The sequence below is a fragment of the Pecten maximus genome, chromosome 1, assembly GCF_902652985.1.
Source record: "Pecten maximus chromosome 1, xPecMax1.1, whole genome shotgun sequence".
Taxonomy (NCBI): Eukaryota; Metazoa; Mollusca; class Bivalvia; order Pectinida; family Pectinidae; genus Pecten; species Pecten maximus.
The window spans coordinates 45286438-45313799 of record NC_047015.1 but is presented as its reverse complement, the minus strand read 5'-3'; the positions used below and the strand labels follow the sequence as shown (position 1 = coordinate 45313799).

The 27362-nt window shown below is 35.4% G+C and overlaps 3 protein-coding genes across 7 annotated transcripts in view; 2 read left to right on the top strand and 1 right to left on the bottom strand.

Moving 5' to 3' along the window:
- Nucleotides 1-10110, top strand: part of LOC117334982 (serine/threonine-protein kinase 31-like) — a 30153-nt gene extending 20043 nt beyond the window's left edge. The window contains exons 20-29 of one of the 2 annotated variants that reach the window (XM_033894866.1): nucleotides 597-677; nucleotides 1813-1926; nucleotides 2595-2720; nucleotides 3436-3522; nucleotides 4057-4206; nucleotides 4636-4779; nucleotides 5431-5499; nucleotides 6121-6257; nucleotides 6445-7007; nucleotides 9240-10110. In XM_033894866.1, coding sequence (XP_033750757.1) covers nucleotides 597-677; nucleotides 1813-1926; nucleotides 2595-2720; nucleotides 3436-3522; nucleotides 4057-4206; nucleotides 4636-4779; nucleotides 5431-5499; nucleotides 6121-6257; nucleotides 6445-7007; nucleotides 9240-9349 — 1581 coding nt within the window. In that variant the 3' untranslated portion in view covers nucleotides 9350-10110. Of the gene's footprint in view, nucleotides 1-596; nucleotides 678-1812; nucleotides 1927-2594; nucleotides 2721-3435; nucleotides 3523-4056; nucleotides 4207-4635; nucleotides 4780-5430; nucleotides 5500-6120; nucleotides 6258-6444; nucleotides 7429-9239 lie in introns of those variants that run through there. The other variant, XM_033894875.1, reaches the window with a different exon arrangement.
- Nucleotides 10111-20093: 9983 nt separating this feature from the next.
- On the bottom strand, nucleotides 20094-23220 carry LOC117334964 (40S ribosomal protein S15Aa). Of its 3 annotated transcripts, none has more exons than XM_033894845.1 (5): nucleotides 23198-23220; nucleotides 22298-22437; nucleotides 21295-21374; nucleotides 20524-20609; nucleotides 20094-20271 (listed from the first exon to the last, which is right to left on the bottom strand). In XM_033894845.1, the coding sequence occupies exons 2-5, from the start codon at nucleotides 22428-22430 to the stop codon at nucleotides 20178-20180; spliced, it is 393 nt and encodes a 130-aa protein (XP_033750736.1). In that variant the 5' UTR covers nucleotides 22431-22437; nucleotides 23198-23220; the 3' UTR covers nucleotides 20094-20177. The 3 variants fall into 3 exon arrangements, with proteins under 3 accessions (XP_033750736.1, XP_033750744.1, XP_033750727.1); XM_033894853.1 differs by having other exon boundaries at nucleotides 22979-23212; XM_033894836.1 differs by lacking the exon at nucleotides 23198-23220 and adding an exon at nucleotides 22915-23009.
- A 171-nt stretch (nucleotides 23221-23391) lies between these two features.
- The window catches only part of LOC117334950, a 40812-nt gene continuing 36841 nt past the window's right edge, over nucleotides 23392-27362 (top strand). For both annotated transcript variants that reach the window (XM_033894826.1, XM_033894818.1), the window contains exons 1-6: nucleotides 23392-23504; nucleotides 23880-23998; nucleotides 24166-24312; nucleotides 25020-25172; nucleotides 25992-26504; nucleotides 26940-27309. In XM_033894826.1, the coding sequence (XP_033750717.1) occupies nucleotides 23891-23998; nucleotides 24166-24312; nucleotides 25020-25172; nucleotides 25992-26504; nucleotides 26940-27309 (1291 nt within the window). In that variant the 5' untranslated portion in view covers nucleotides 23392-23504; nucleotides 23880-23890. The remainder of the gene's footprint in view (nucleotides 23505-23879; nucleotides 23999-24165; nucleotides 24313-25019; nucleotides 25173-25991; nucleotides 26505-26939; nucleotides 27310-27362) is intronic.

The following is a 27362-nucleotide window of genomic DNA, read 5'->3' as shown; positions in this document are numbered from 1 at the left end:
TTCATTATCCTAACATACTTTCTTGATAGTCCTTTGTGTGTTTAGATGGAGGGCATCATAAGAAACAGGATAGTTATTGACATTTCATTTCAAACTTTGGAAAGTTAACTCTTGGACTGATACACATGACCTGAAAATAAAAATACAACAATAATACGCTTCATTGCTACATTTGACAAAAAAAAAGTAGTTTATCAAAGCCTAGATTTTTCATTTAGTATCCAGGAAGGGGAAAATGAGTTGTTGGTATACAAAAATTAGAATAGTCATTGATGAAGCAAAGGTTGCTTACTAGTTGTTTCATCCAGGGTACACAGGTTAAGGTCAACGTTACTATTTCAGAAAGTGATCAAAAATCATCTCATTAGTGTTGGCTTTAGAAGCATTCACATCATGGTTTTCAAGAATTAAAGTTATCAAGTTATAAGTGGATTCTCACATTCGAGTTTATTTGTACATTTCTGTGGGGGAGCAGGGGTGTAAGTTTGGCTGTTACATGCGCTTTCATTCAGTTGGTTCGTATGAAGCATGTTAAGACCTCACCAAAGATGAATGATTCATGTTTAGTGTGATTTCTGTGTTTCTTACATTGTCAGGCCAGCTTAGCTGTCAATGCAGATGAGCACTTCCCAGAGTTGAGCCTTCAACACCAAGACATTGGCATTGACATTCAACTGGTGTGTGTTACTGAAGATTGAGTTAAATTATACTGAAGGGCATTCATATTTGATGTTTATCTTTTCGTGATAATTTTGTTTTATTAGTTTAATATGTTTTCTGTTTAGTTACTTTTAAAGTTTATTGATATTAATATGACTGAACAAATGGGAAATTATTTCACATAATTAGGTTTTATAAAGATTCTTTTTCTTGAACTTGAAATTAATTTTCCAACTTTTCATTTGAACTCATTGCTTGCTACTGGGTGTTCCAGTCCCCACCTATGTTAATCACACTTGTGGCTAGAACAGATATTCATACCCTGCCTACTCTGCTCTCTCGCAGGCTATGAAACCAGTCCCATTACTGATAGTGTAGCAAGCCCGACGTGATTCACATTGGATGTTATTAAGTCTATGAATATAGTTTTCTTGGATAAAAAAACATGTAAATTGATGATTCTGGTATCTATTATCAATATTCAATCCACAAACCTGTGCATTATGTCATTTCTTCGACAATAAATGGTAAAATCCAAGACAAGACACACCAGTTCAAATATACCTCAATCTGTTTTTGCAATAAATACTCTTACATAATGATTGTAGTGAAAAGGTCATACCTATAAACAACTTTGACAATAAATGATGATCCCGAAACTGGACAATATATATTGATGATCCCGAAACTGGACAATAAATATTGATGGTCCTGAAACTGGACAATAAATATTGATGATCCTGAAACTGGACAATAAATATCAATGATCCTGAAACTGGGCAATAAATATTGATGATCTCGAAACTGGACAATAGATATTGATGATCCTGAAACTGGGCAATAAATATTGATCATCCTGAAATTAGACAATAAATATTGATGGTCCTGAGACTGGACAATAAATATTGGATGATCCTGAAACTGGCAATGTCTTTGATGTTTGATATAAAGTTATTGAGGTCAGTTGTCAACATGTAAATATTCTTTTATATAGATTATATTTGAAGTGTGAATTAATATTACTGAAACCAGGTGCAAACATTTTGACATCAAATTCTATCATTTTTCTGGTGATTTTTAATATTTTCCAGAGAATGATGTGTGTATAAGTATATGTGTGTATATTTAAGTATTTCTATTGATGTTTTGTAGGGATATGGTGGCCTGGTAAAACTTGGGCGTGACATTGAACACTACACCTTGCAGAAGACACCAAGGACTGGCATGTACTCCAGTGTTTTTGCTAACAAACCAGTCTACATTCAGGTAAAATAAATGGCACAGGAAATATTGTACAATTATAATCAAAGGTTGAGGTGAATATGAATTTATATAACCCTGAAGATTGTGATATTGACCAACTTGTTGTAGGCAGGTATATCATAACTTGAGGGTTAATAAATATCCATATATCCAAAGCTAAACGTGACTACTATGTTGTTATATGCCTGATGAAATCCACATAGCTGTGAAACAAATGACCTTAATTCAAAGTCGAAAGGGGCAAATATTTTAGTTCAACTCAAGAAATTTGAGATTAGTTATGCTTTCACCCTTTTGGCGAGTTGTTTCCAAATCTGGTTTAGGAAGAATATTGAAGATGCTGGTTGATGCACATAACGAATGCCACCTCGACCAAACTTACATGCCTGGTGATTCTAAAGATGCTCATCTGTTGGCAGCATGACCTATGTTTTATGCTTGTTTGACACAGTGAATTTAAGAATAATTGTTGAAGTCTGTTAAAGTTATTACTTGAAGTGCTATATTTACCAAATTTACATGTCAAACTTGGAATTCTACATACTCTTTGCACAATGTATCTTTCAATTTTCTGGAAAAGCTAACTAGTATGCTACTTCCCAATAGGTTTTGTTGGTTGCAAAGTAGTTTTATACCTGAATGTAAATGTTTGGTTTTCTTTTATACTATAGGAACTTCACATCAATGATGATGATCATGTAAATAAAGAAGAATTTGTTCAACACATTATTGCTTATGCGGATGTTGCCAGCAATTGTGATTTTCTGATGAGACTAGATGGAATATTCTTCTCAAAGGTAAGTAGAAGAAAGCATTTCTTAACAATTTTTGGCTGCATGTCAATCATATCCAAGCAGAATTTTAAGAAATGTACATGTGTACAATAATGAAAAATATTGTTGGTTGAGCTCAACTTGTTAAGACGTGTATGATATAACATAGGACCTTGTGATGCAGAAAAAATATTGATTGTAGTCTCCACTTACTCTTTTGGTCTAAACAACGGTTTGGGGGAATGTGTGGTGTCTAATTTATTATGTTTAATGGATGGTCAGATGGCACAGGGGAAACGCACAACTCGCTAGCCTTTCACCTAGGTAGCCATGGTTCGATTCCCAGATGGGACGTGAAAAGGTATAGGGTCACCTGCCCGACCATGTGGGTTTTCTCCGGGTACTCCGGTTTTCTCCCACATTATGTCACCTCGTGTGCTTCCATACGGGCCAACAAGCATGATCAATACAAGTTAATATAACTTGTTTCACAATTGCTGCACAAATTTCTTTTTTTATGCCCATGAAATATTTTTGGTTGAGAGAAAGTATTGTTGTTGAACACAAGGATGTGAATTTGTGCAGATCTTTCATGGAATGTAAGGTATCATATTGTCATGTTTGATGTTGAAGAAAATAAAAACATTGATGACATAACTTTGACACAAGATTTAAATAATTTCAATTATTTAGAAAAAGACAAATTAGTGAACAAAGTCTGTATTTCTGTTGTTTGTAGAATGAGCGTTCAGCTTATATCCAGATGGAATGGAATGAGATACAACTTTTACCTGATCTTATGAAGAAAGGAATTATGTCGGACCAGGTAAAGTGGTTTCTTATTCAGACTTATTAAGGTGCATTTACCGAATGAGGGCACCAGCTCTGTTGTATGCTTATTATTTTACATAATAGATATGTTTCTATGCTATTATCTTGTTTTGGTAAATTAGTCTGTAAATTTAACCCAATATGCTGAGTTTCGTAGTGATATAAATTGTACAACTTCCTCATATGTTCTTTTCTGAATTATTCTGTGAAATTAATTGAATGAAATGATGTATTTTTCCAGTTCAGTTCATTAGTTTCATCAGAAATGTGACATGATGGTAAATGAAAGAATATTTGATGATTGAGAAAAACTTTATTGTGGTTGTCTACTATATCATATAAAATACAAGCTTCTAGATGACTGGAATGGCACATTATAAAGGAATGTAAGAAATGCTTATATACAAATGAAAGATTATTAAAAATCATTTGATTTTAATCAATCATTGATCGGATAGACAAAATTGGTGATTGATCAGGAAATTTCAACAGATTCCCATCACTATTGTATACCTGTAATTTATTGCAGGCCAAGCAAAAGGTATTTGAAGGCATAACAGAGGGCTTGATGCACCTACACAACAAAGGCTTTGTCCATGGTGAGGTAAACCCGTCCAACATAGGCATTAAACCAGATGGTTCTTCCATTTTGCTGCCTCCAGACTTCTCAAGATCTGTGGTAAGAACTAGTAGATTTGTGACACCTTAACGACTTTCCTGGTGAGGTAGTGTGCCGTGTCTCAAAATTAGGTCACTGACTGATATTTTGATCTTTGACTTGCATCTAATTGGATACTGTCACCCTCAATGTAATTTTACATTTTTGATAGATATCAAAATCAAGATGCATGGCAAGATGCTTGCATTTGAGTTCTTAAATTAGGATGCTTAGGGCTGTTCCAGAAAACATATATGAGATGGGGAAGGCACTTTGAAATTAGGGGACCCACCTATAGAAGCGATTGAAAATTATGATGACTCTCCCATATATCAACTTTTTTTGCGAATGGAACCCTTGTATACATTTTGAAAGGAGATTTGTCAATACATTTTGAAAGGAGGGGATCGTTTATTACAATTTTAACACCATATTGGTCCCTTGTTACAGTTGGATCGTGTAAGGAAGAGGTATGTCACGGAGAATGGGTTAACATTTGTTCCCATAGAAATGGTTACCTACGCCCAGCAAGGTTTGACACCACAGGTGTCCACTACCTGTGATTTGTACAATCATGGTCTTCTACTTCTCTGGGTAAGTGTTGTTATTATCTACTTTCAGTCCATCAACGGGGACTTAAGACTTCCTCAGTTTGTCCACTAGTAAGTTGAGGTGTAGAGGGAAAATTCTGTTGTAAAGATTTTTCTCAAGATTATGAATTATTAATAAATCAATTTGTAGCTATCCTGCATTGAATTTGACCATTGATGTTTGTGGCATAGAACTCTAAACCTCATTTAAACTATATGCGCTGTATATATTTAGTCTTGATAATGAAAGTCATGATAGCCAAGTCAAAAGTGGAATTAACAATTATTTAATAATACCTACTAAATTACTTCCATTTCTTCAGCAATTTTAATGAAACTGTTATGAACATACCTCAAGTTTGTGCTTCAGGTAGTCAGGATTACCTTTCCTACTAAGAAAATGCCAGTTATCATACAATGATCACTGGAGGGTGCGACATTTTTATCTTGTAATGTTCTAGTAGAGCTATAGATTTGTGTGAAGGAGTCTTTTTTGTGGGTATATTTTCTTAATTTTGTGCTAGTAGAGTGGTCTGGCATGACACTATTAACAAGCACAAGGTATTCTATTCATTGTCTTCTTACATCAAATTATTGATTAATGTATATAACTTAAATTTAACATACTTCAATATCAATTGGTTTCCCTCAACAGTTACACAATCCTCAAGGGTCTGTTGAGCTACAGCATGATGGATCTCCCAAGCTTATGAGTATGAGGCTGGTATGTATTGCCTGCTACTTGGACCACAATCATCAAGTGATGATAAAGTTGCCTTTTGTTATCTATTCTAATTTTTATGCCTCCGCCATGAAATGGGGGGGCATATATAATGTTACCCATGGCCGTCGCGTCCAGTCATGTCCTGATGCTATATAACGGGCTAATCTCAGGAACTACTGAGGTTTCGGGGTGTCGAGTGACAGCGGGGGCATTTATGTCTTAGAGACATTTTCTAGTTTACACAAATTCATGTTGTTGCTATTTCTAAAGAAAAAAAAAAGATAATAAAAAAGAGTGTTTGAGATTGCATGATTTGATAATTTAAGACTTGTAAAAAGAACAAGATGGCCATGAAGCATTTATTTTTATTTTGGATTTAGGAACTTCAGGTTTGTTATTGTGTTTCTCATTGTTTAAATACCAAAGCATTCTTTCTCTTTGTTCATGGTTCTACAGGTTTCACTTTCAGTTTGATCAGAAATATGATTCATTGAAACATTGAGTGTATAAATGCAAACCACCATTAAAAAATCTGATAAATAAATCTTAAAATTGTGAAATTTCTCTAAAGGTTGATGAACTTCTGTTGAAGTAATAATTGAGTGAGGTTGTATTTTACAGGAAGCCACTGTGATGGAGTTGCTGTATAGTCAACTGTTCCCAGTCTGTGACAAAAGACTCCCTGTTAAACAGATACTCAAGTCTAGATACCTTAACCAAGTCATTCTACCAAAACCAGTGCCTGATAGTGCTCCAAGGTAAATTCCAGGCTCTGATAGTTCATTACTAACACCATAATATATAGAAGATCAAGTTGTAGCTGTCACTCTTTAAATTGAAAATTACTTGTTACTTGTATTATTTGTAACCCCAATCTTTCAATAAAATCATTTTAGAAATAATATATATTAAACTAAAATAAAATTAAAGTTAATGTTTTTTTAGGGACATTGTATGTGAGAGCCAAGTATCAGAACCAATTATGAATGAGGGATCAGACAATATGACTTCCACAGAGTCATCGGTACCAGGATGTGGTCAAGATTTGGATAGTACAGGACAACACCAGCCTATGGAGGACACCATGTCCAACATTGGGGTATTTGACTTTAACAATATGGCAACCACCAGTAGTTCAGACATAGGCACTGAACAGGCTTCAGAGGCCATATCTGAAAACACTTCTGGTGTCGACCAGCTGGCAAGAGATTTAGCTAGTATTGGTATGCCAGCTTATCAGACCGACCTGTCGGGGCTGGATGATACTACAGGACTAACCAGTGAACACAGTGTGGAGGATACGGCGGGAGATCTGGTTACAACAGATAGTGATAATGCTGGGTGTGGGTTAGACAGTGAACAAACAGAAGACAAACAGGCTGAGACCAATCAGACAATCTCAGAAACACACACTGCTGAGCAAGATACAGAGATCCAAGCCCCAAAGCAAACGGTGTCCGAGTCTCAACCAAGTACTGAACAGACCAGCTCAGTCAATGATCTAGAATGTCAGTAAACAAGTGATCAATTTTTAGTTATATTGAGAAAATACATAGGGAATTTTTTTCTCAGGCAGTATTGATTTGTTATTGGTTAGTATGTATGGAATGTGCAAATACAGACATTGTTTCTGTTTAGTTTATTAGTGATGTGAGAAAGACTTCTCTTATTTGTTATTAACTTGTTAGACTATTGTCTGATTTTAAATGATTATGTAGCTATCACTGATAATATTATCTTCTATTGCATATATTCAAGTAATGCTTGCATTATGAAATCATTCATTTTAATCAGTATGAGTTTTATTCTTGATCATCAAAGAGATTTTACAGCGACCAATTGCAAATTACATTGAGGTTACACAAAAAGTAGTTGTTGTATATGGAATTTCTTTTGCTTGAAATAGTTATTTTTCAAAAGTTACAAAAACGCAAGCTTTATCAACTTTTGAAGAAAAAAAACAAATAAAAGTGGAAGAAATACCATATACAACAACCATGACTTTGTGTGACCTGTTTCTACCACAATAAAAGAGTTATTCAGACGATGGACCTGTTCTGTACCCAGCTGTGTTTTGTTAAAATAATCAGTTAGGGCATGGTAATATGACCTGTAGTGAAATGCCACATAATTTAATATAATACATATCATAACAAATAATAAACAGGTTTATTTTTCAAGCAGTAAATTGATAGAAACCAATGTAAAAATTATTTTAACAAAACAAGCGGTAATTACTTATTGCATGTTTTACTTTCTACAATGTCAGCCCATCAAAATGCATTGATAGTGTATTCCATGTGTTGGTATAAATGTTTGTTTATACAACAGTTGTAATGATAAATTGACACCTTAGAAGTTGAATAACACCCACCTTTTGTGGTAGAGACATTGCATAATATTTATGAACTTTTTTAGAGTTGAATATTTTAAACCTGTTCAAAATACCAGTGAAATGAATGATTCCATATAACTTGTGCACTAGTATATATTCACATGCTTGATGTACCTAAACTTTTGTCTGCTTTGCACTTTTTCTGACACTTAAAACTTGACGCAGTTGTTCACAGATCAATTTGGTTTACTTCAAACAAGCTTTATTTAAGAAGCTTATTAGTATGTGAATAGATTATAATGTATCATAATAATGAATTATAGTATTGGATTTATGTGTGATTACACTCTGTCACCCTTAAATGAATGACCAGATGAGATTTGAAAAGATATAAAAAAAATTAATTAAATAAATGGGTTTATTCAGCTACTAGGTATAAATGTTGTAAAAGTCAGGTACACTTCATTTAAAACCTGGTCATAGATGAGTCTGAGGGCTCCTTATCCAAATTTAGAACTGAATAGAAAAATATGTTTATGTTTGCAATTGCCAATTGATTTCATAAATGAAAAGAAAGGAAACGGTTTTATACCAGTACTGATATTACACAGGGAGATATGTTTAACAATTTGTAATGGTCAGTATAACATCTGGTAAATAATCCATTGACAAGAGGCCTCCCGGGACACAGGAAATTTTGATCCAGTTTGTAACAGTATTTTCGCAAAATTCTTAATGGCTATGTAAATTTTATGTTTCATATTGTAATCCTTACATTATATCATGATAGGCAGGTAAAGCTCCTACCCCAGAAATAAACATCTAGTCAAAACCCAACTGTTACTTAAATAATCACAATTTATGACTTCAGATTGGTTTAGTAGAAGACTTGTAATCAGGTCTCCTTGCATTTTGCTGCCCTGGCAATGTAACCACTTCCTCGAGGCCCTTGAATGTCTTTAAAAAATAACCAAGAGTCAAGAGAACACAGGGGCCGCAGTGGCCGAGTGGTTAAGGTGTCCCGACACTTTAACACTAGCCCTCCACCTATGGGTTCGAGTTCAAAACCTACGTGGGGCAGTTGCCAGGTACTGACCGTAGGCCAGTGGTTTTTCTCCGGGTACTCAGGCTTTCCTCCATCTCCAAAACCTGGCACGTCCTTAAATCACCCTGGCTGTTAATAGAACGTTAAACAAAACAAATCAAACCAAGAAAACACTATGTTGAAATGTTTGAACAGTACTTACAAAACCTTTTTAAATCTTGTAAATGCAAAAGCTAATGCTTTAGTACATGTTTAAATTAATGCCTGAATTCATCTATGAACAACTGGGTCGTTCTGCTAGTTGTGCTTTGCTTATAAATATTGTGTCATGATAAATGTTCTCTTCATTTAACTTTACAGTGGTGACATCATCATTTGCCAGTCCTCACTCATTTCTTCGCCAAGACACAAGTTCAAGGTCACCACTTCATAGACTGCTCAAAATTGCTGCATCAAAGGAGAACCTTTGAATTGACATTGAGCGCCAGATCATTTGATTCTTTTTGTCTGATCACAAACCTCATCTGTTGAACAAGATTAGCATTCACAAGTTGTGCAAGGCAAGGCGGAAATAGTTGTTTGTGTTTATATTATATCCAAGTTTTATGATTTTTATGATTTCATATATTGTATTCTTCATTACACAATCAAGGGAACCCCATAGCGAACATGATTTAGTTAACATCATTAGTTTATAAACTTGAATCATTTAGGTCCTGGATTGAAAAATTAAAACATATCCAAATTTATGCAAGTACCAGGTAGGATCCAGAGGGATATTACTTTGAGGCCCGACAAATGGTTATCTGTTAGTTATAATCTAGTTCTTTGTTCAGGTGTACTTGTGTGGACACCTCATAGGTATCCATTATTTGTATATTTTCAGATACAATGGGAAATTACCTTATAACTGTTTGCAGGTATGGTCCAGAAAATATAAATGGGTCACTAAATGAGGCTAGCCTGGTTTGGCTGCTATCAACTAAAATTATCCTTTTATGGAGAGATTGATTGGTACACTTATTAATGGTCGGCTCACTATTCACTTGTGATTAAACCAGAATATGTATAGAAAATATCATAAGTGGCCCCTGAAATTGTTACAATAAGTAGAACCAGGGTGGGACAGTGGCCATCAGTCATTTCCATCTAGATACACTTAACAATAATTCATGTTTAGAGTAGATGTGTTGTGCAACCCTGAAAATATGCTTTCCCCCCCCCCCCCCCCCCCCCCCCCCCCCTTAGTGAAGTTATTGTCTTTCGTTTATTTCACTACATTAATCTTGCCTGGAGAGATTGATGTATTTTACTGATCTATTTGAAATCTTGTTAGCTTTCATAATCATGTTGTGTTTTCCTTAGAATGACCCATTGATTTTTGTATGTCTTCGTGTTAAGATCATGTCCAGAGATCTTATTACCATAACTTAGTTTTAAAATGCACAAGTTTGCACTCTTTAATGATCATGTATTTGTGTATGGCATCTCACTTCCCCAAAGGTATATATTAAAACTGGCTATGCATCTTTTCAGTGGAAAAGCTTTCGTTGTTCATCTATTTGTACTCCAGGTTGTGGGTATGTTGAGATTTGAGATTTCATAATTTGTTCAAGATGGAGTTGGTGGGAGGGGGAATACTCATTTTTACCATCTGGTCCCCTTAACAGTTTGCTCCATGTGCCTTCCAAACGGCAATATTTTGTTATAAGTTTCTTTTAAATGTGCTGGTGTGCAATATACATGTATAGTTATTTGTCTAATTTCATCTCTCTCACTTTTAATCTTCGATAGAAATGTTGCAGTTTTATGTGATTATATTATTAGATAGTACTTCAAGCACATTTTATTTCAGAAATCATATTACAGTTACTTCATGGATAATGCATTTTATTTCAGTATTCATATGTAGCTGAATTACCTGTCGTTGTATAAACCTATCATTAACAAGATATCTTTCATTTCATCATATTCATGAAGCTTCACAACCCGCCAATATTTAGAATACTAACACAATATAATAATTCCACACAATTCATATACACTTGTATCTTCATCACCGTTTTATATATGAACCATTAATAACTAGCTAGATAGATGTATCTTAAATTCCAGAATTTGATTTTAATTGATTTGAAATTTGAGCCATCATTAATATTTCTAGTTCCTCTGTGATATTGAACTTAATACATTATTTCTGTGTCTTTATGTTTATGATTTAGAAGTTTATATTTGTAACAAAGTTGTATGAGTAAGTTGTGATTGTTAAACCATCGGATTTCGCGACAGACTGTCCTCTGTCAGAATCCTGTCTAGACAATTATTTTTAATCTGAATGATAGTCATTACTCTCGATGTGCTGCTATTTATGTCTAGTATTCCAAAATAAAGAAACTATTGGCTTTATTCAGACAAATGATATACTTTTAAAGCAGAAATCTGAAACTTCAAAGATTCGTTACAACCTGAAGTTATGCACCTGAACTTGTTGATAGCTGCCTTTGGTCTCGCACTCATCCTGTACAGGGTGGTCATTTCGAGGTGGGAAAATATAATTTGTTTGCAATAATCTTGATTGGTTTGAGTTTCAAGAGATTTGATACCCTCTGTGTTGTGAATTAACTAGATGGTGATTAACTAGATTGATGCACAAATATGCTTCTCACTATATCTTGTTGCATATCAATAGAAATTCAGTTGTCTCACAAAATCTTAAGTTTTCTACAGTGCTTCCTTGTTGCAATTTTCTAATCTTAGGTTCGAAAGTCTGGTCAAAATCGACTGGTGCAGTGCATTTAGCGTTTGGATTGGTAAGATTTTCCTTGATACCTAAATGTGGAGTTTCCTTTGAAGATTGAGCCAAAATTAAATATGGTTCCAGTGGACATTTTGTAATTACATCATCCGAAATTCAATATAGTTCCAGTGGCCAATTCGTTGTCCAAATTTTGATTCCAATAGTCATTTTGAAATTGAACACCTTGCATGGTTTTCATCAGGTAATTAAATAGTTTGATTAAATTTGTAAATATCAACATGATGGTATTTGATACAAAATATTTGATAAACTGACAGGATTTTGTTGTTTTCTTTTTATTTTGCAGAATCAACTTTCCTTTCAATCTTATAAAGCAACTTCAGTGTTTTATATTCTGTAATGGAATTATAATTAATGATTATGTGTGAAGATTCATGATTATATATACGCAAGTCAAAATGCACCAGTGTATGTTGAAATTTTCAAAATTTGTAGCTTTTTAAATATGCTCTTTCCTGGTGCTATTATCATTATAGTAGAGGGTTAGATGAATAAATGATGATAAAAAAATCAAAAATAATATCTATGTAAATTATGTTTTCAGAATAGCAATATATAATCTGCTTTTTCTGTACCAGCACTGTAGGATAGGAAACCACTTAATGTTTCATGACAGGTTCATAAAACTTGTTTATTATATCTAGTCAATTTATTTTGATCATTTTTTTCGTCGAGGATGAAAAAATCCAGTGTGCTCACGAAAGCTTTGTCCTGTAGCACCTCTAGATACTCGAATTGGTGCCTAATTTAGTAACCATGGTGATTATACTTATTGATTATTAGCTCATACATACTCTTAAGTTTCGTTATTCACCAATCATTTTCATCACTGGGATAACTTAGTATTATGTACACTGCCAGGTACATGCATTTGGAACAAACCATTAATAAGGTTCTAAACTTTAATTAAGCACCTTAATTTTAGGTTTCTCTGGTGGTCCCATTTAATAGTTTGAGCCCTGTATAATAAGCAAAGTATATATTGCTGCATAATTGATTTGTACATGTATATATGTTGATCATAGATTTAGGTAGTTGTTGGATGTACTAAAGTAGTGCTGGCCTGCACTTATCATGGAAAAACAATGTTATATGTATTCAAGTTAACCATGTAAACCTTTTTAGTGAAATATAATTTTGTATTCTTTTGTTTTCGATAAAAAAGTTATTAAAAATGTTACAAGTACAATAGTTTTATTTCATCTGTACACTGTTGTGTGGGATGTGATGGAAATGACAACATGATAACATCAATGCGTTTTCTTGAATTGCTGAAATACAAAAATGCAGCTCTTTTTGCCAAAATTTAATTGTTTTATATGGGAAAAGCAATTTCCAAAATACAGATTTCAGTATTAATACTGAAAACTTTCTGCTGTGTAACATGTTAACATACATCCTCAGCCCCAGGTGAAAATCACACTCGCTTCACCTGGGGCCGAGAATGCATGTTAACACAGCATATGACCACAACATACTGCAAGCCATCATACATGTTTCTATAAAATTACATCCACCTTCTTTCCACTTAGTTGTAAGAAGTTATGGTCCAGGCAATGAATTTGACATTTTTAGCTCACCTTTAAATCGTTACTTGTCATAAAGTTATGAATGGATTTGAATCCAATTTAGTCGGAGACATCCATGGGGGAAGGGGAACAGATGTTGCATAAATGGTGACTCTGACCCCTAAGGGGCCAGAGGGGCTGGGCCCAATAGGGGAAATAGAGGTACCAGTAATTTAATCCATTTAAATCGCTACTTGTAAAAGTTCTGAATAGATTTTAGCCAAATTTGGTCAGAAACATCCTTGGGAAAGGGAAACAGATTTTTTCATAAATAGTAACTGAACAACCCAAAAATATGTCCTTGGGTCTTTTTCCGTCCCTTCGTACTTGGTTTCTTTGATATATCTTAGAAACCATTAGGTCCCCATCCTATAACCATATATAGCATTTTTGGGCATAAAGAGATCATCAAAATCATCTTCCCCACCCATAGGGACATAGTTTCTTGGTTATATTTTTGAAACTGTTGAGAGCCCCACCCTATAACCATATATAGCATTGTTGGACATCAAGAGATAAACACAGTCCTGATGTAAAAATGGGGTCTTTCCACACCCCTAAGGATTTACCAGTAGTGTCTTGGTTATATTTTTGAAACTTTTGAGATCCCCATCTCATAACCATGTATAGTATAGCTGGACATTAAGGGATAAACACAATCCTGATATAAAAATAGGCCCAAGGGTCTTTCCCCACCCCAAGAGACTTGGTTTCTACAATCATGATGTAAAAACAATCCCTGGGGTCTTTACACCCTTAGAGAGTCTGAACTTCATTTCTGGGTTATTTCTTTTAAAGCAGTTGAGATCCCCACAGTATAACCATATATAGCATTGTTTGAGATAGACAAATAAAGCTATTAATGAAATGAACATGAACATTATTTTGACGTTTGGTCAAATCCAACCAAATGAGTGATACTGGCCCCATGGGCCTCTTGTTCTCCATATGACCTTGTTCTTTGTAATATACATATGAAAACATTACATACAGCTATCTTCGTCAAGTATTAAGTTAAGGCCCAGTCTTACTTTTTAGCTCGTCTCTTCGAAGAAGAGTGAGAGCTTATGTCGTCACTCCGGCGTCGGCGTTGGTTTTCCAAATGTTAAATTTTTGGTGCAAGTGTTGAAAGGCAAAGTAATTTATGGTAATATGGTCCCTGTGGGGGTCAAACTATCCCCTGCCGGAGTTAAACTAAAAGATTTTTTGGAAAAAACACAGATTTTTGAAAATTTTTGCGTTAAGTTTTTGGTGCAAGTGTTGAAAGGTATTAATACATCACTTTATAATTGTACTAGGGTGCTGATAATTGGCAATAGAGTCCCTCTGGGGTTAAACTATCCCCTGCCAGAGTAAAACTGAAAGATTTTTTTGGGAAAAAACCAGAATTTTCAAATTTTTGGACTTAAAATATTTCTGCGTTAAGTTTTTGGTGCAAGTGTTGAAAGGTATTAATACATCACTTTATAATTGTACTAGGGTGCTGATAAGTGGCAATAGAGTCCCTCTGGGGTTAAACTATCCCCTGCCAGAGTAAAACCGAAAGATTTTTAGCTCACCTGGACCGAAGGTCCGGTGAGCTTATGCCATGGCGCGGCGTCCGTCGTCCGTCCGTCGTCCGTCGTCCGTCCGTCCGTCAACATTTGCTTCAAATCGCTACTAGTCATAAAGTTCTTATTGGATTTTTACCAAATTTGGTCAGAAACATCCTTGGCAGAAGGGGAACAGATTTTGCATAAATGGTGACTCTGACCCCAAAGGGGCCAAATGGGCGGGGACCAATAGGGGAAATAGAGGTAATTCCTTTAAATCGCTACTTGTCATCAAGTTATGAATGGATTTCAACCCAATTAGGTCAGAAACATCCTTGGCAGAAGGGGAACAGATTTTGCATAAATGGTGACTCTGACCCCCGAGGGGCCAAAAGGGCGGGGCCCAATAGGAGAAATAGAGGTAATTCCTTTAAATCGCTACTTGTCATAAAGTTACGAATGGATTTGAACCCAATTTGGTCAGGAACATCCTTGGGGGAAGGGGAACAGATTTTGCATAAATGGTGACTCTGACCCCCGAGGGGCCAAAGGGGCGGGGCCCAATAGGGGAAATAGATGTAATTCCTTTAAATCGCTACTTGTCATAAAGTTACGAATGGATTTGAACCCAATTTGGTCAGGAACATCCTTGGGGGAAGGGGAACAGATTTTGCATAAATGGTGACTCTGACCCCCGAGGGGCCAAAGGGGCGGGGCCCAATAGGGGAAATAGATGTAATTCCTTTAAATCGCTACTTGTCATAAAGTTATGAATGGATTTGAACCAAATTTGGTCAGAAACATCCTTGGGGGAAGGGGAACAGATTTTGCATAAATGGTGACTCTGACCCCCGAGGGGCCAAAGGGGCGGGGCCCAATAGGGGAAATAGATGTAATTCCTTTAAATCGCTACTTGTCATAAAGTTATGAATGGATTTGAACCAAATTTGGTCAGAAACATCCTTGGGGGAAGGGGAACAGATATTGCATAAATGGTGGTTCTGACCCCAAAGGGGTCAAAAGGGTGGGGCCCAATAGGGGAAATAGAGGTAATTCCTTTAAATCGCTACTAGTCATAAAGTTATGAATGGATTTAAACCAAATTTGGTCAGAAACATCCTTAGGGGAAGGGGAACAGATTTTGGATAAATGGTGGTTCTGACCCCAAAGGGGTCCAAAGGGTGGGGCCCAATAGGGGAAATAGAGGTAATTCCTTTAAGTCGCTACTAGTCATGAAGTTATCAATGGATTTCAACCCAATTAGGTCAGAAACATCCTTGGCAGAAGGGGAACAGATTTTGCATAAATGGTGACTCTGACTCCAAAGGGGCCAAAGGGGCGGGGCCCAATAGTTGAATTAGATGTAATTCCTTTGAATCGCTACTTAAGTCATAAAGTTATGAATGGATTTCAACCCAATTTGGTCAAAAACATCCTTGGGGAAAGGGGAACAGATTTTGCATCAATGGTGGCTCTGACCACGGAGGGGGGAAAAGGGGCGGGGCGGGGCCCAATAGGGGAAATAGAGGTAATTCCTTTAAATCGCTACTTGTCATAAAGTTATGAATGGATTTGAACCCAATTTGGTCAGAAACATCCTTGGGGGAAGGGGAATAGATTTTGCATAAATGGTGACTCTGACCCCCGAGGGGCCAAAAGGGCGGGGCCCAATAGGTGAAATAGAGGTAATTCCTTTGAATCGCTACTTGTCATAAAGTGATGAATGCATGTTCTAAAAGCAATTCTTGAGGTCTTTCAGACCTTAGAGAGTCTGGACTTCATTAATCTTTAAAGCAGTTCGGATTCCCACACTATAACCATATATAGCATTGTTAAAGATTTACAAATAAAACAAATTGAATATGAACATTATTTTGACATTTGGCCTAATCCAACCAGGTGAGCGATGCAGGCCCCATGGGCCTCTTGTTTTGGGAAAAAACCAGAATTTTCAAATTTTTGGACTTAGAATATTTCTGCGTTAAGTTTTTGGTGCAAGTGTTGAAAGGTATTAATACATCACTTTATAATTGTACTAGGGTGCTGATAATTGGCAATAGAGTCCCTATGGAGTAAGACAATCCCTTCCTGGAGTAAAGCTTTAAAAAAAAAATTGATTTTTTCTTTTTAAATCTGTGTTTTTTTTGTTTTTGCTTTTAAATCTTTGGACTTTGTGTTAAGTTTATGTTGTGAGTGTTGAAAGCCATAGTAATACATGGTATTAGGTTCCCTGTGGGGGTTAAACTATCCCTTGCCGGAGTTAAACAAAGATTTTTTGGGGGAATAAACACATTTGAAAAAATTTTGTGCAAATGTTGAAAGCTATTAACACGTCACTTTATGATGTACTAGGGTGCTGATATTAGGTAAAAGAGTCCCTATGGAATTACACTATCCCTTCTTGGGGTGAAACTGAAAATAAAACAATGTCGAAATGCTCACAATAGACAATTTATACTGGTCCACATTTTTCAAGGGAGACAACTCTCATTAGGATAATATTTTGTCAAAAAATTGAAGAAATATGTCCAAAAGCAATTACATTTGTATTTAATATATTCATTTAACAAACAGCATAGCTTGTCTCCCGAATGTTTGTCAATAAATAATTTATATTTATATAAAATGGTATGGTTTTGAAAATTGCATGAATTCACAAAACATAATCTGATCAAGTAAACAATATAAATATTATTAATGCAATTTGCGAAACCATTCCAATTAATATATTTTAATTATTTATTGACAAACATTTGCGAGACGAGCTATGCTGTTCTCCAACAGCTCGTTAGATCTTGTAGGACTTTGAATTTTGGCATACATACCAGATGTGGCATACATCATACAGCCATGAAAATGGTACTTTTTACAAAGTTCTGTAATCTGCATATATTGTTAACATTTCATTCACATTCCATCAGTTTTAACTTCGTTCCTGACCACATCTTGACCTTAGGCATGCAAACTAAAAATACCATGATATCATACATTTGTATGTCTATAAAAGTTCATTGACCTTCAATCAGCAAGTCCACAAAAATTGGGGTCTCGACAAACAAATGACCTTGACCTCCATGTTACCTGGACGTTAGACATACAGACCATAAAGTGGTAAGTGACATACACCCTGTTGTATGTCCACAGGATATATCCATCATTTCATTGGCTTCCTCCCTTCAGCAAATCACTCAAAACTACTCTGGTGCTGTAGACGAGACAATTTTAACAACATTCAGTAGATCGGATACAAATGTAGGATCAGTTACAGTTGGAACATTAGGGTAGTTATGACCCTTTGCACAAAGAAATCGTCAACAATTTTTTCCTCACTACCATGTCAATTTGAAACTTTGTGTGTTGCTTTATCACAATGGATTAAAGTTTGAACTCCAGTTTTGGCCAAAGTTATGGCACTTTGCACGTAGGTATTCTCATAATTACTGCTTTCCATATATTTGTAACAATTGCTTGACACGTCAATTAGTAAGTTGCAATAGTGTATGTTACTTATTGGCAAAGTTGTACGTCACTGAAGTACTGTTATGGGTTTGAATCTCGGGTATTTTTCCGATTTTAAGATTTTTTTTTCAATTCTACATTCAATTAATGTCATACTTCTCGCAACTTGACTATTGACATATCAAACAACTTTCAATGAGATACCCCAATGACCGAGAACAGCGATACAAATTTTGATATTCAAAATATATAAATACATTTGATAACATTTACTATCCAATGTTATTAATATTTACTTATCAATGACATCTGTTATTTTTTCTTTTTACCCGTGTGTATACAAAATGTAAGTGTATAGCATGCGATACGAAACCAGGCTCAGTAAGCTTAATTATATTGCATAGTTTTGTAAGGCCTTCCGCTGTTCGCTGCCCCAAATCGCTTGTATGTTAATTTGTGAATAATTTCAATACAATATCGCATTGGAGAGATAATTTCAGCCAAGATACTCTACAGCGTGTACATGCGATATGTACTTTGATGTACCGAAACATCAATTAACAGGTTGACATACTAATGCACAAATATGAGCGCCCACTTTGAATATTCCAAGAAAAGGTCAGTTGACAGGTCGTCATCTTGTAGGACTAGAACTATCTTTTTTGACTACCACTTGAAATATCATTAACTCAATACATCACTTTTTCACAAATGATGGTTTACTGCTCCTTGTGTCCAATTCCGTTAATTGAATAAGTGTATCCCTATCAATACAAGTTTACTCACGATATCGGATCTCAGATTAGCCAACCGACCAGCAACATACAGCTTGTTTTCATATATGGTGACCAAGACATATCCAAAATGACACCGTCAATAAGTGGGTGCAGGCAATACATCCATATTTGTGGTTTGGTTTGGTTTTTTTTGTCCTATTAACAGCTAAGGTCATTTAAGGACGGCCTCCCGTGCGTATGTGTTTTGGGATGCTGCGGTATGTGCGTGTTAAGTCTCCTTGTGATAGGCCGGAACTTTTGCAGATTTATAGTGCTACCTCACTGAAGCATACTGCCGAAGACACCCAGCAGCACACCCTACCTGGTCACATTATACCGACAACAGGCGAACCAGTCGTCCCACTCCTAATATGCTGAGCGCTAAGCAGGAGCAGCAACTACCATTTTTAGTGTTAATTCTAGTTATAAAATAAACATGCAATTGATTTTTGTATGTACTGGTCATTCTGTTATACACTTGCAGGGATTTTCCTAACAGAATCTGGGTCCCTTAAAAGTACCCATTCCCCAAAAAGAAAATCTTGTGAAAATTCCCAAAATAAAGGTCAATTTTTCAAGTTTAAAAACATGCTTGATGTGAAAAGACCTCTGGCAATTTCGAATAAATAACAAAGTAAAATACGAAATGAAATAAAAAAAAGAATAAAGGTAATATCTATAAAGAACATGAATTTGTTTGAATTTCTTTTTCCTGTTTTCCCAATTTCACATTTTGTCGCGTAAACAATTCCTAATTAAATGGACCCTGGACACAGAATTAAAATTCTGAGCATTTCTTCACTCCCCGCCATGTACTAGAGACCATAATAAGAAGTAAATTGATGATCCTAGGCTTTACCAGAAATTATGCTGACATCCATGATACAAAAACTTCAGAACAATTTTAGAGAAAAAACATGCAGTTTAAGTTATGGAGAGCTTTCTCTTCCTGCAGATAATGAATTATGCTGCGACAACATTCATGATTGCATACAACTGAGGTTGTCATTATATTTCTCTACTCATTTTTACAATTCTGGACAGAAAACTACACGTTTGTTTCCCCTTCTGTAAACTTTAATATTGTAAGGAACAAATAAAGCACAGACAAAGGACCAGTCTTTTTTTCCCCGATCGTAATCACATTAGAAGAAGAATCCCAGCACCTTTCCTCCCAAGTGCTTCCTTCTGGCTTCCTCGTGGTCCATGATTCCACCAGATGTTGTTAACACTATGTATCTGAAATTATGAAATCAGTTTGTCAAAACATGTCTTAATAAAATTTTCTCAAAGTCCGATCTTTGTTTTAAAGGAAAATTAGGAAATTCAATACACAGAGATACTTTATTTTCATGGTCTTTTTTTTCCCACCCTGTATAAGATTCCCAGGAAAAATGCTTAAGACCTAACACTTACTTGTACCATACAAGGAAAATCAAATAACATAAAACCATTTGAAATTTAGAATTGGTAGTTAAAATTTGTAATTACCCAAACTGTCGGGAAGGTAGAAGATTTGTGGTCCATTTTTCCATGTCACGAAGGGCTACATCAAATCTGGGACTGATCACACCGCACTGAAAACAATGAAAAACAGCATAAATGATTAATAATGATCTAAAGATATCAAACTGATGCAAGTTTCACAAAAGGTAATGTACAGGGCAAAAAGTGTGTCAAGAAAACATGATATTAACTAAAAAAGACATAAAATGGCTAAGCAAGTGGTCACTATTTCAGACAATATCAGCTCTCCACAATTTTGTGATAGATTTTGATGATAGGTACATCAGTTCTTAATTCCTGCCTCGATTTCCACAAATTTGTGTTAAATTAAAACTTATAACTGATACTGTTACTGTGAAGGCAACTTTTATTATTGCTTTCGCTGCAAGACAATATATCACCATGTGAAATTTTGAGGAATACAAATGGTACTTGCAGAGGAAATTGAGGTGATGTCAATAATACCATGCATGTTTTTAAACACCAATGGAAATTGTGATTTTTTGTTAGGATGCATCATTGGGACAATTTTTCATGTCATTTTTGTTAAATGTAGATCTAACCCCTTAACATTATATAAATATTGGTCCAAATACACCATGACATTTTGCGGCCCATGTGGCAGGTGTGAAATAGTCTAGTTACCAGGTAATAACATTTTCGAAAGATTTTATGAATAGCAGTATTCTATCTATGGTTTTACTAGACGAGAAATAGTCAAATAGCTTGGAGCCTAAATGTAAAACTGTAACTCACCTTGTTCAACCTTCCTGTAAGGTTTACAACAATTTTTCCATTTCTGTGGTCATCAACTATTTCAAATTCTCCAATATAACCTGTTAAATAAAAATTGTATGCTTATTACTTCCTTCGATCTAAACTGTTCGAGGTGTTTCAGCAGTTGGGCACTTTGTAGTACTGTGTATTTGTCAACTTGATCAATTAAGAATAAAAGCAGTACTCTTGGTTAAGCATTCTGATTGGTTAAACACATTTCTATAACCAATCAGAATGCTTGTTTAAATTCACCACGGCTGGCACAACATGGCTACTCAAGGGGAAAATCTGCTATCAGTATGCATAAAAAGTCCCGGGGCCGTCGATAGGGCGCTCGTATACATCAAGTAAGTGTATGCAATAGTTGTATTCGGTGATCTGATGAAGCGTACCACTTGATTAACCCGTGGATTTCGTATTTAAAGCAATGTCCAATGGAGTCGAAGTGTGGTGACCCCGATACGTCAACTTGTCCGAGTAAACAAAATCGAGAGAATTTTGAAGTTTCATGCCCGATTTCGTGCACTAATATCGAGAAATCGACAACATGTTATAGCTTATTTTAAAGATTGGCCATTTCTCTTCAATTTAAGGCCAACTTCGAATAAATCTGGCCATTTCTCTTCAATTTAAGGCCAACTTCGAATAAATCCACCCAATACAACCGAAGCTACATTTTTAATACATTAGATTTCAAGCCTGAGGGAGTTCAGAACCTTTCTCATTTATATGTACTCTATATGTTATTATTTTATAAAACGAGTCAGGCACCTGTGAATGGATAGATGAATACGGGGCAGGAATTGCTATCAACATGCCTCATTTTTTTTTAAAGCAAGCTTACAGATTCACATATTTCTTAACAATTCGAAGAGGTTGAGAACATTCACATCATTATGGTATTTTTTTTTTTTTTTATAAATGAACAGTTTCATTATCCAAATTGTGATAAGAATTCATGCAAATCATTCAGTTTTCATACCATGTTTCATCATCACAGTTAAAAACTTGATGATGACTTTGGAACAAGGCCGGATCAGCACCTGTCTTTTGTTGCGCCTTTCAGCCGCAGCTATTGTCCGCAAGGCATCTGCCAAAACGTTCATCCGCACCATTTTCGTTCTAAAAGTAGAAATGTTTTTGATTTGAATAAAAAAGAACTGGTTTCTATATATGTTGAATACACTGGTCTGAATTATATATTTATGCTGTCTTTCATGTTATGTTAATGTTAAAAGAAAATTACAATATATCATGGGACTTTAGATAGCAGATAGACCGAGACTTCACATGAATGCCTGTATGTAAAGTATAAAGTATACCCCCCCCCCCCCCCCCCCCCCAATTCTTCAGTAATTTTCTGAGTATTTCAACTTTTTCATAATCAATATTTCGTAATATGTTTCTTCATTTTATCCGTCGTCTTTGGTTTGTGTGTGCACTACAGTCATTTAATACTGAATATCACTGACTTATGCAATGAAAGTGTTTAAAGCAACATTAGACTTGCTCAAACCCCGTCAACTTTCTATCAACAGAATATTTTAATCTTAATATTCCTCTTTCAACAAAGAAACACCCAAAACTGTACACACTTACTTGTCAACCCTTACTCTAAGAAGCAGTAACAACTGACAAGAGTGAATTAATAGTTTAGATGTACCTCGTTTGAATATCATTTTCGCTATCCGTTACTCAGATGACAACATGAAATTTAAAGTACGTTTACGTAATTATTACTTCAACGAGCACTTATTTAACATGTGTAAATGAGTAAACTATATATCTTTATCATTTTGAGCGAGGGATAAGACTAAGATGTTTCAAATTATGATGATGGCGATAGATTTGTATAACATGGTTTTATTTTAGACATGTTTACCCTTAGGTTTAGCGGAAGTAAAAGAAAGACAGGAAGTTCAAGTTGGGCATTTTGGGTAATAATGTACTTTCTCTCGGATTGTATTTGACTCTTCGATGAAAACTCTAGAGTTATTCCGAAATATTTTTTATTAGGTTTTCAAAACGCTTGAATTACATAGCTCTTAGAATTGTTCGAAAAACAAAGCATTCGTGGATGATGATCCGTAGACAACGACGCTTCGAAATGTAAACAGAACTGCAATGATGGTCTTGGACATTTTAAATACATATTTCTATAGACCCCATTTCACAGATATGCTTTGAGAGTAAGCATGTGTTGTGACTAAGTTACCAAGCTGCTGAAAGTTTGGATAAAATCAAAATCTAACGTTATATTCATATTCGTAATTTAAAGCACTGAGTAGACAGTCATGTAGGATGGTTGTTGTAGGTGCATGGCTAATACAACATGATTAACTCTAAATTCTCTGGGCTTGAATTTTCCATATTTATGAGATGCGCTATATTAGGGATGAACAATTTTGTATACTAAAAAAACAACAACAACAAAAGCAAGATGTGCCAGTTCTATTATGATTTTTCGCTGTGTACTCCTATAATATAAGAGCCCGCTGGTCGGCTCTTTTTTTACAGAGAAAAAAATGTGCAATCCACTAGTAAACATCATTTTTATTTTCCAGATGAGAACAAAATGCCAGAATCAGGAATATATGACCGACCAAAAACGTTCCGTAGCGGGACTACATTACAGCCAAAGTACTCAGTCCAGCATCGCTCTGACATCCTTCTGGTTGAACAAGTGTGTTTAGTTATTTTATTAAAATAGATAAAGTTTAAATTGTTTTTGAAAGTTTTATGTTTGTAAACAACATATTTTTTGTGTATTTCAACAAATCTTACACCAAATTTAATTAGTTTGCGTTAAAAAGAAAACATTATTAAAATGGGTTATTGATTTCTTTATAGACTGAGACTGTGAGAAATGCCCAGAATACATTGCAGCAAATCTTAACAGATTTAGAGAATGGTAAGACAGAAGAGGAGATCGACCAACTACGGGCTGAGGCCCAGGCAGCCCGAGACAAGGGAGATTCAGCCATTCTAGTACTACAGGTGTGTTGAGCCACAGGATATTGTACATGCTTAAAATATTGTGTTTTTATATGACTATAAATACTGGATAGGTATTGTAGATGCAGTGAGTATTTCATTAAATTTCAGAAAAATGCTTAATTTGCATAAATTACATATACCGTAATCCTACATGAATTAACATTTGAATAACATGCTAGCCGTTTATTGTCAAAGTTATCTTAATGACAGGTGCCAAGAATTTTAGTCTTTTGAAAAAAAAAATGATTAAATAAACAAGTTATGTACAGATACATTTGTAGATCCCCTGTGGTCCATAACTGTGCAAGTTTAATTTTAAGATTGAGATTTTGACTCTTAAAATTGAATTGGTTTGTTTGTCTGTCAGAAATTACTGGATGTTTCATAATAACATTTGTCATTCATGCTTTTTCTGAAAACACTGCTCTGAAAACCTAGCTATTAGCAGTGTTTTCTTAATTTTTTTTTATGTGAAATGTAAGTTCTTGACTTGTTTTGACTTTCAGATGAAAATTCAAATTGATAGTTTTGGTCTCAGCTAAAAGTCTTACAACAAGTTATGGTTGGTTGCTACATACTACAGCTGTATCAGCAATTTTTATTTCATTAAATAGATGATCAAGCCCTTTTTATATACAGTACAATTTACTGAGAATGACTTAAATAAACAAATAAAATCTTATATTTCAAAATGTGTCATCTTTCAGATTTTGTATAAGATTGACTCTGAGTTGGTTCATGCCAGAAAAGATCTTGAGAATGCCCTTGAACATGAAAATGGGGACATCATGGAGGCTCGCAAACGAGTCATGTGGCTTGAGGATAGGATGGGGGCTCTCTGCGGAAAAGTGCGAATCAGGGTGAGTAAATTGCTCAATGTTTCATATCTATACTATAATAGATGATTTCAGTGTATTGGAAGCCTTTATAATTAGTATAGTGGGAAGTGATATGGAACTTCATATACTTCAGGTCAAACAGTTCAGTGGTATTGTTTTATAGACAGATATTAAGCTTGGAATAAAAATATAATTTTGGCACACTTAGGAATATTGTTGTTTATAATAAGATAATGAAGGGAAAGGATATTCCTACAGAATTCGTAAGTGTTGTGTGGCACAGTGTAGAATGATAAAAGAAGAATATGTTCAGTTGAATCAGCTCTAAAGGCAATTTTAATATTTGAAAAAAAAACCTATGTCTATAAAGAACCTCTATGCATAGTAAAAAAAACTGTCTATAAGGACACCTATAAATGTCATCTCTATATAAGAAAACCTGTCTAAAAAGGAAGCCTATATATAACAAATTCTGTCTATAAGGACACCTATATATAATAAAAAACTGTCTATAAAAGTCACTTATAAAATCATAAACAAAAACTTGTCAATAAAAGACACCTGTTTCAATTTCCAATGTGACAAAATTTACCATACCTGGTGCTATATGAATCTCTATATAAAGTCCATCGGCCTATGTAGGTAATATTGCTTTGCTCCATTGATTGGCATATATTATCTGGTCGACTGTAACAAAAGGATTTAAGACAATCAACAAAGTCTATCAGTCTTTTCCTTCTTAAAGTTTGGAAGAGTATAAAAAAGTAAATATTTATGGGATATGTGAAGTTTTCTGATATTTGAGTTTTAGCATAGAAAATATGTTTTTGTGTGTAACAGGGTCAGCCACCAAGACCAAATAGAAATAGAGGATCTGAGGAAAGGGGAGGAACAACCTTCAGGTCTGGTATGTCCGACAACGATGACATGAGTGATGGGGATGATGTGTATATGGGAAGGCGTATGTTACCTCCGATCCAGTCCCGACTCCCAGACTCTGAGGATGAGAGCAGGGGACATGGTTATAACTCACCATCTATCAGTGGGTCGGAGGACTACAGAAAGATGCAGCGACAACCCCCAGGACTCATGGATACACCTTCCTCCGCCTCCTCCATGACTCAAAACAGAGCACTATACCAGCAGAGAGGTCTGGGAGCAGAGACAGAGGAGGAAACAGAGAGTGAGGCCCCGGCCCCCGATCAGGGTATGACCAGTCAGAGTGAAGGAGGATCAGAGGCCAATGACCAACTTAGCGAACTACCAACCATGTTTCAAAAAGATAAACCGGAGTTCACACCTCGCTCTACAGAACAGTCACAGCCTGCATTAGGACTGGGTGATGAAGAAGAGGTGAGTTCATTACAGATTGCTGGATAATTTTCAATTTTGTAGGTACATTTGTGGTGTGATTCCTTCGTTCTAATTTAAACTATTGACCAATAAACCAAATGATTATAAGCAAGCCTATGCATATCTGTGGAATTCTTGTATAACAAGTCAACTTGATTTGGTAATGAAAGTTTAAATGAAAAACTCATGGGGAACAGATTTTGCTTGTTTAACTAGGGAGATATTTTGATCCTTGCTGACAAATTGACATCTTCTGAAGGCGATTTCAGCAATGATACCAATTTTTTTGTACTTTAAACCACTATAAACGGTTTATAACCTAAACCACTATAAACGGTTTATAACCTAAACCACTATAAACGGTTTATAACCTAAACCACTATAAACGGTTTATAACCTAAACCACTATAAAGGGTTTATAACCTTTCTGTGTAGAAAGTGGAAGATACTGTAGAAAAAGAGGATGATACAGAAAGGGATGAAGAAACAACTGAGCGGACTCTAGAATCATCAACTGGGTCAGAGGAATCCTCAAGTTCAGAGGAGAGCAGTGATGAAGAGGATGAGGATTCTGAAAGAGAAGATGAGGACAAGGTTGAGGAAGAAGGGAAAACATCAGAAGAAAAAGACCAGGAGAAAGAATCACAAGAAAAAGAAGAAGAACAGAGGGAAGCAGAGGACAAGGTGACAGGCCTTGAGAATATTGATGATAAGAGAGGGCAGACATTTATCACAGAGGTGTCGGCTACCACCACCAAGAGTCGTGTCACCATTGTGTCACCTCGCAGGGAGGACACCCGAGCAGGTAAGACTCGCACAAGTAAATGTGAAGGTTATCGGGAATTTACTGTCAGATCA

Bases quoted from the DNA above. Each gene is read 5' to 3' on its own strand.
- LOC117334964 (XM_033894836.1), bottom strand. From the start codon at position 22,994: ATGATATTCAAACGAGGTACATCTAAACTATTAATTCACTCTTGTCAG. The intron at 20,610-21,294 runs GTGAGTTACAGT...CATTGTTTTCAG, and splicing joins TTACAGGAAGGTTGAACAAG to TGCGGTGTGATCAGTCCCAG. The intron at 20,272-20,523 runs GTAATTACAAAT...TCATAATTTCAG, and splicing joins CTACCTTCCCGACAGTTTGG to ATACATAGTGTTAACAACAT.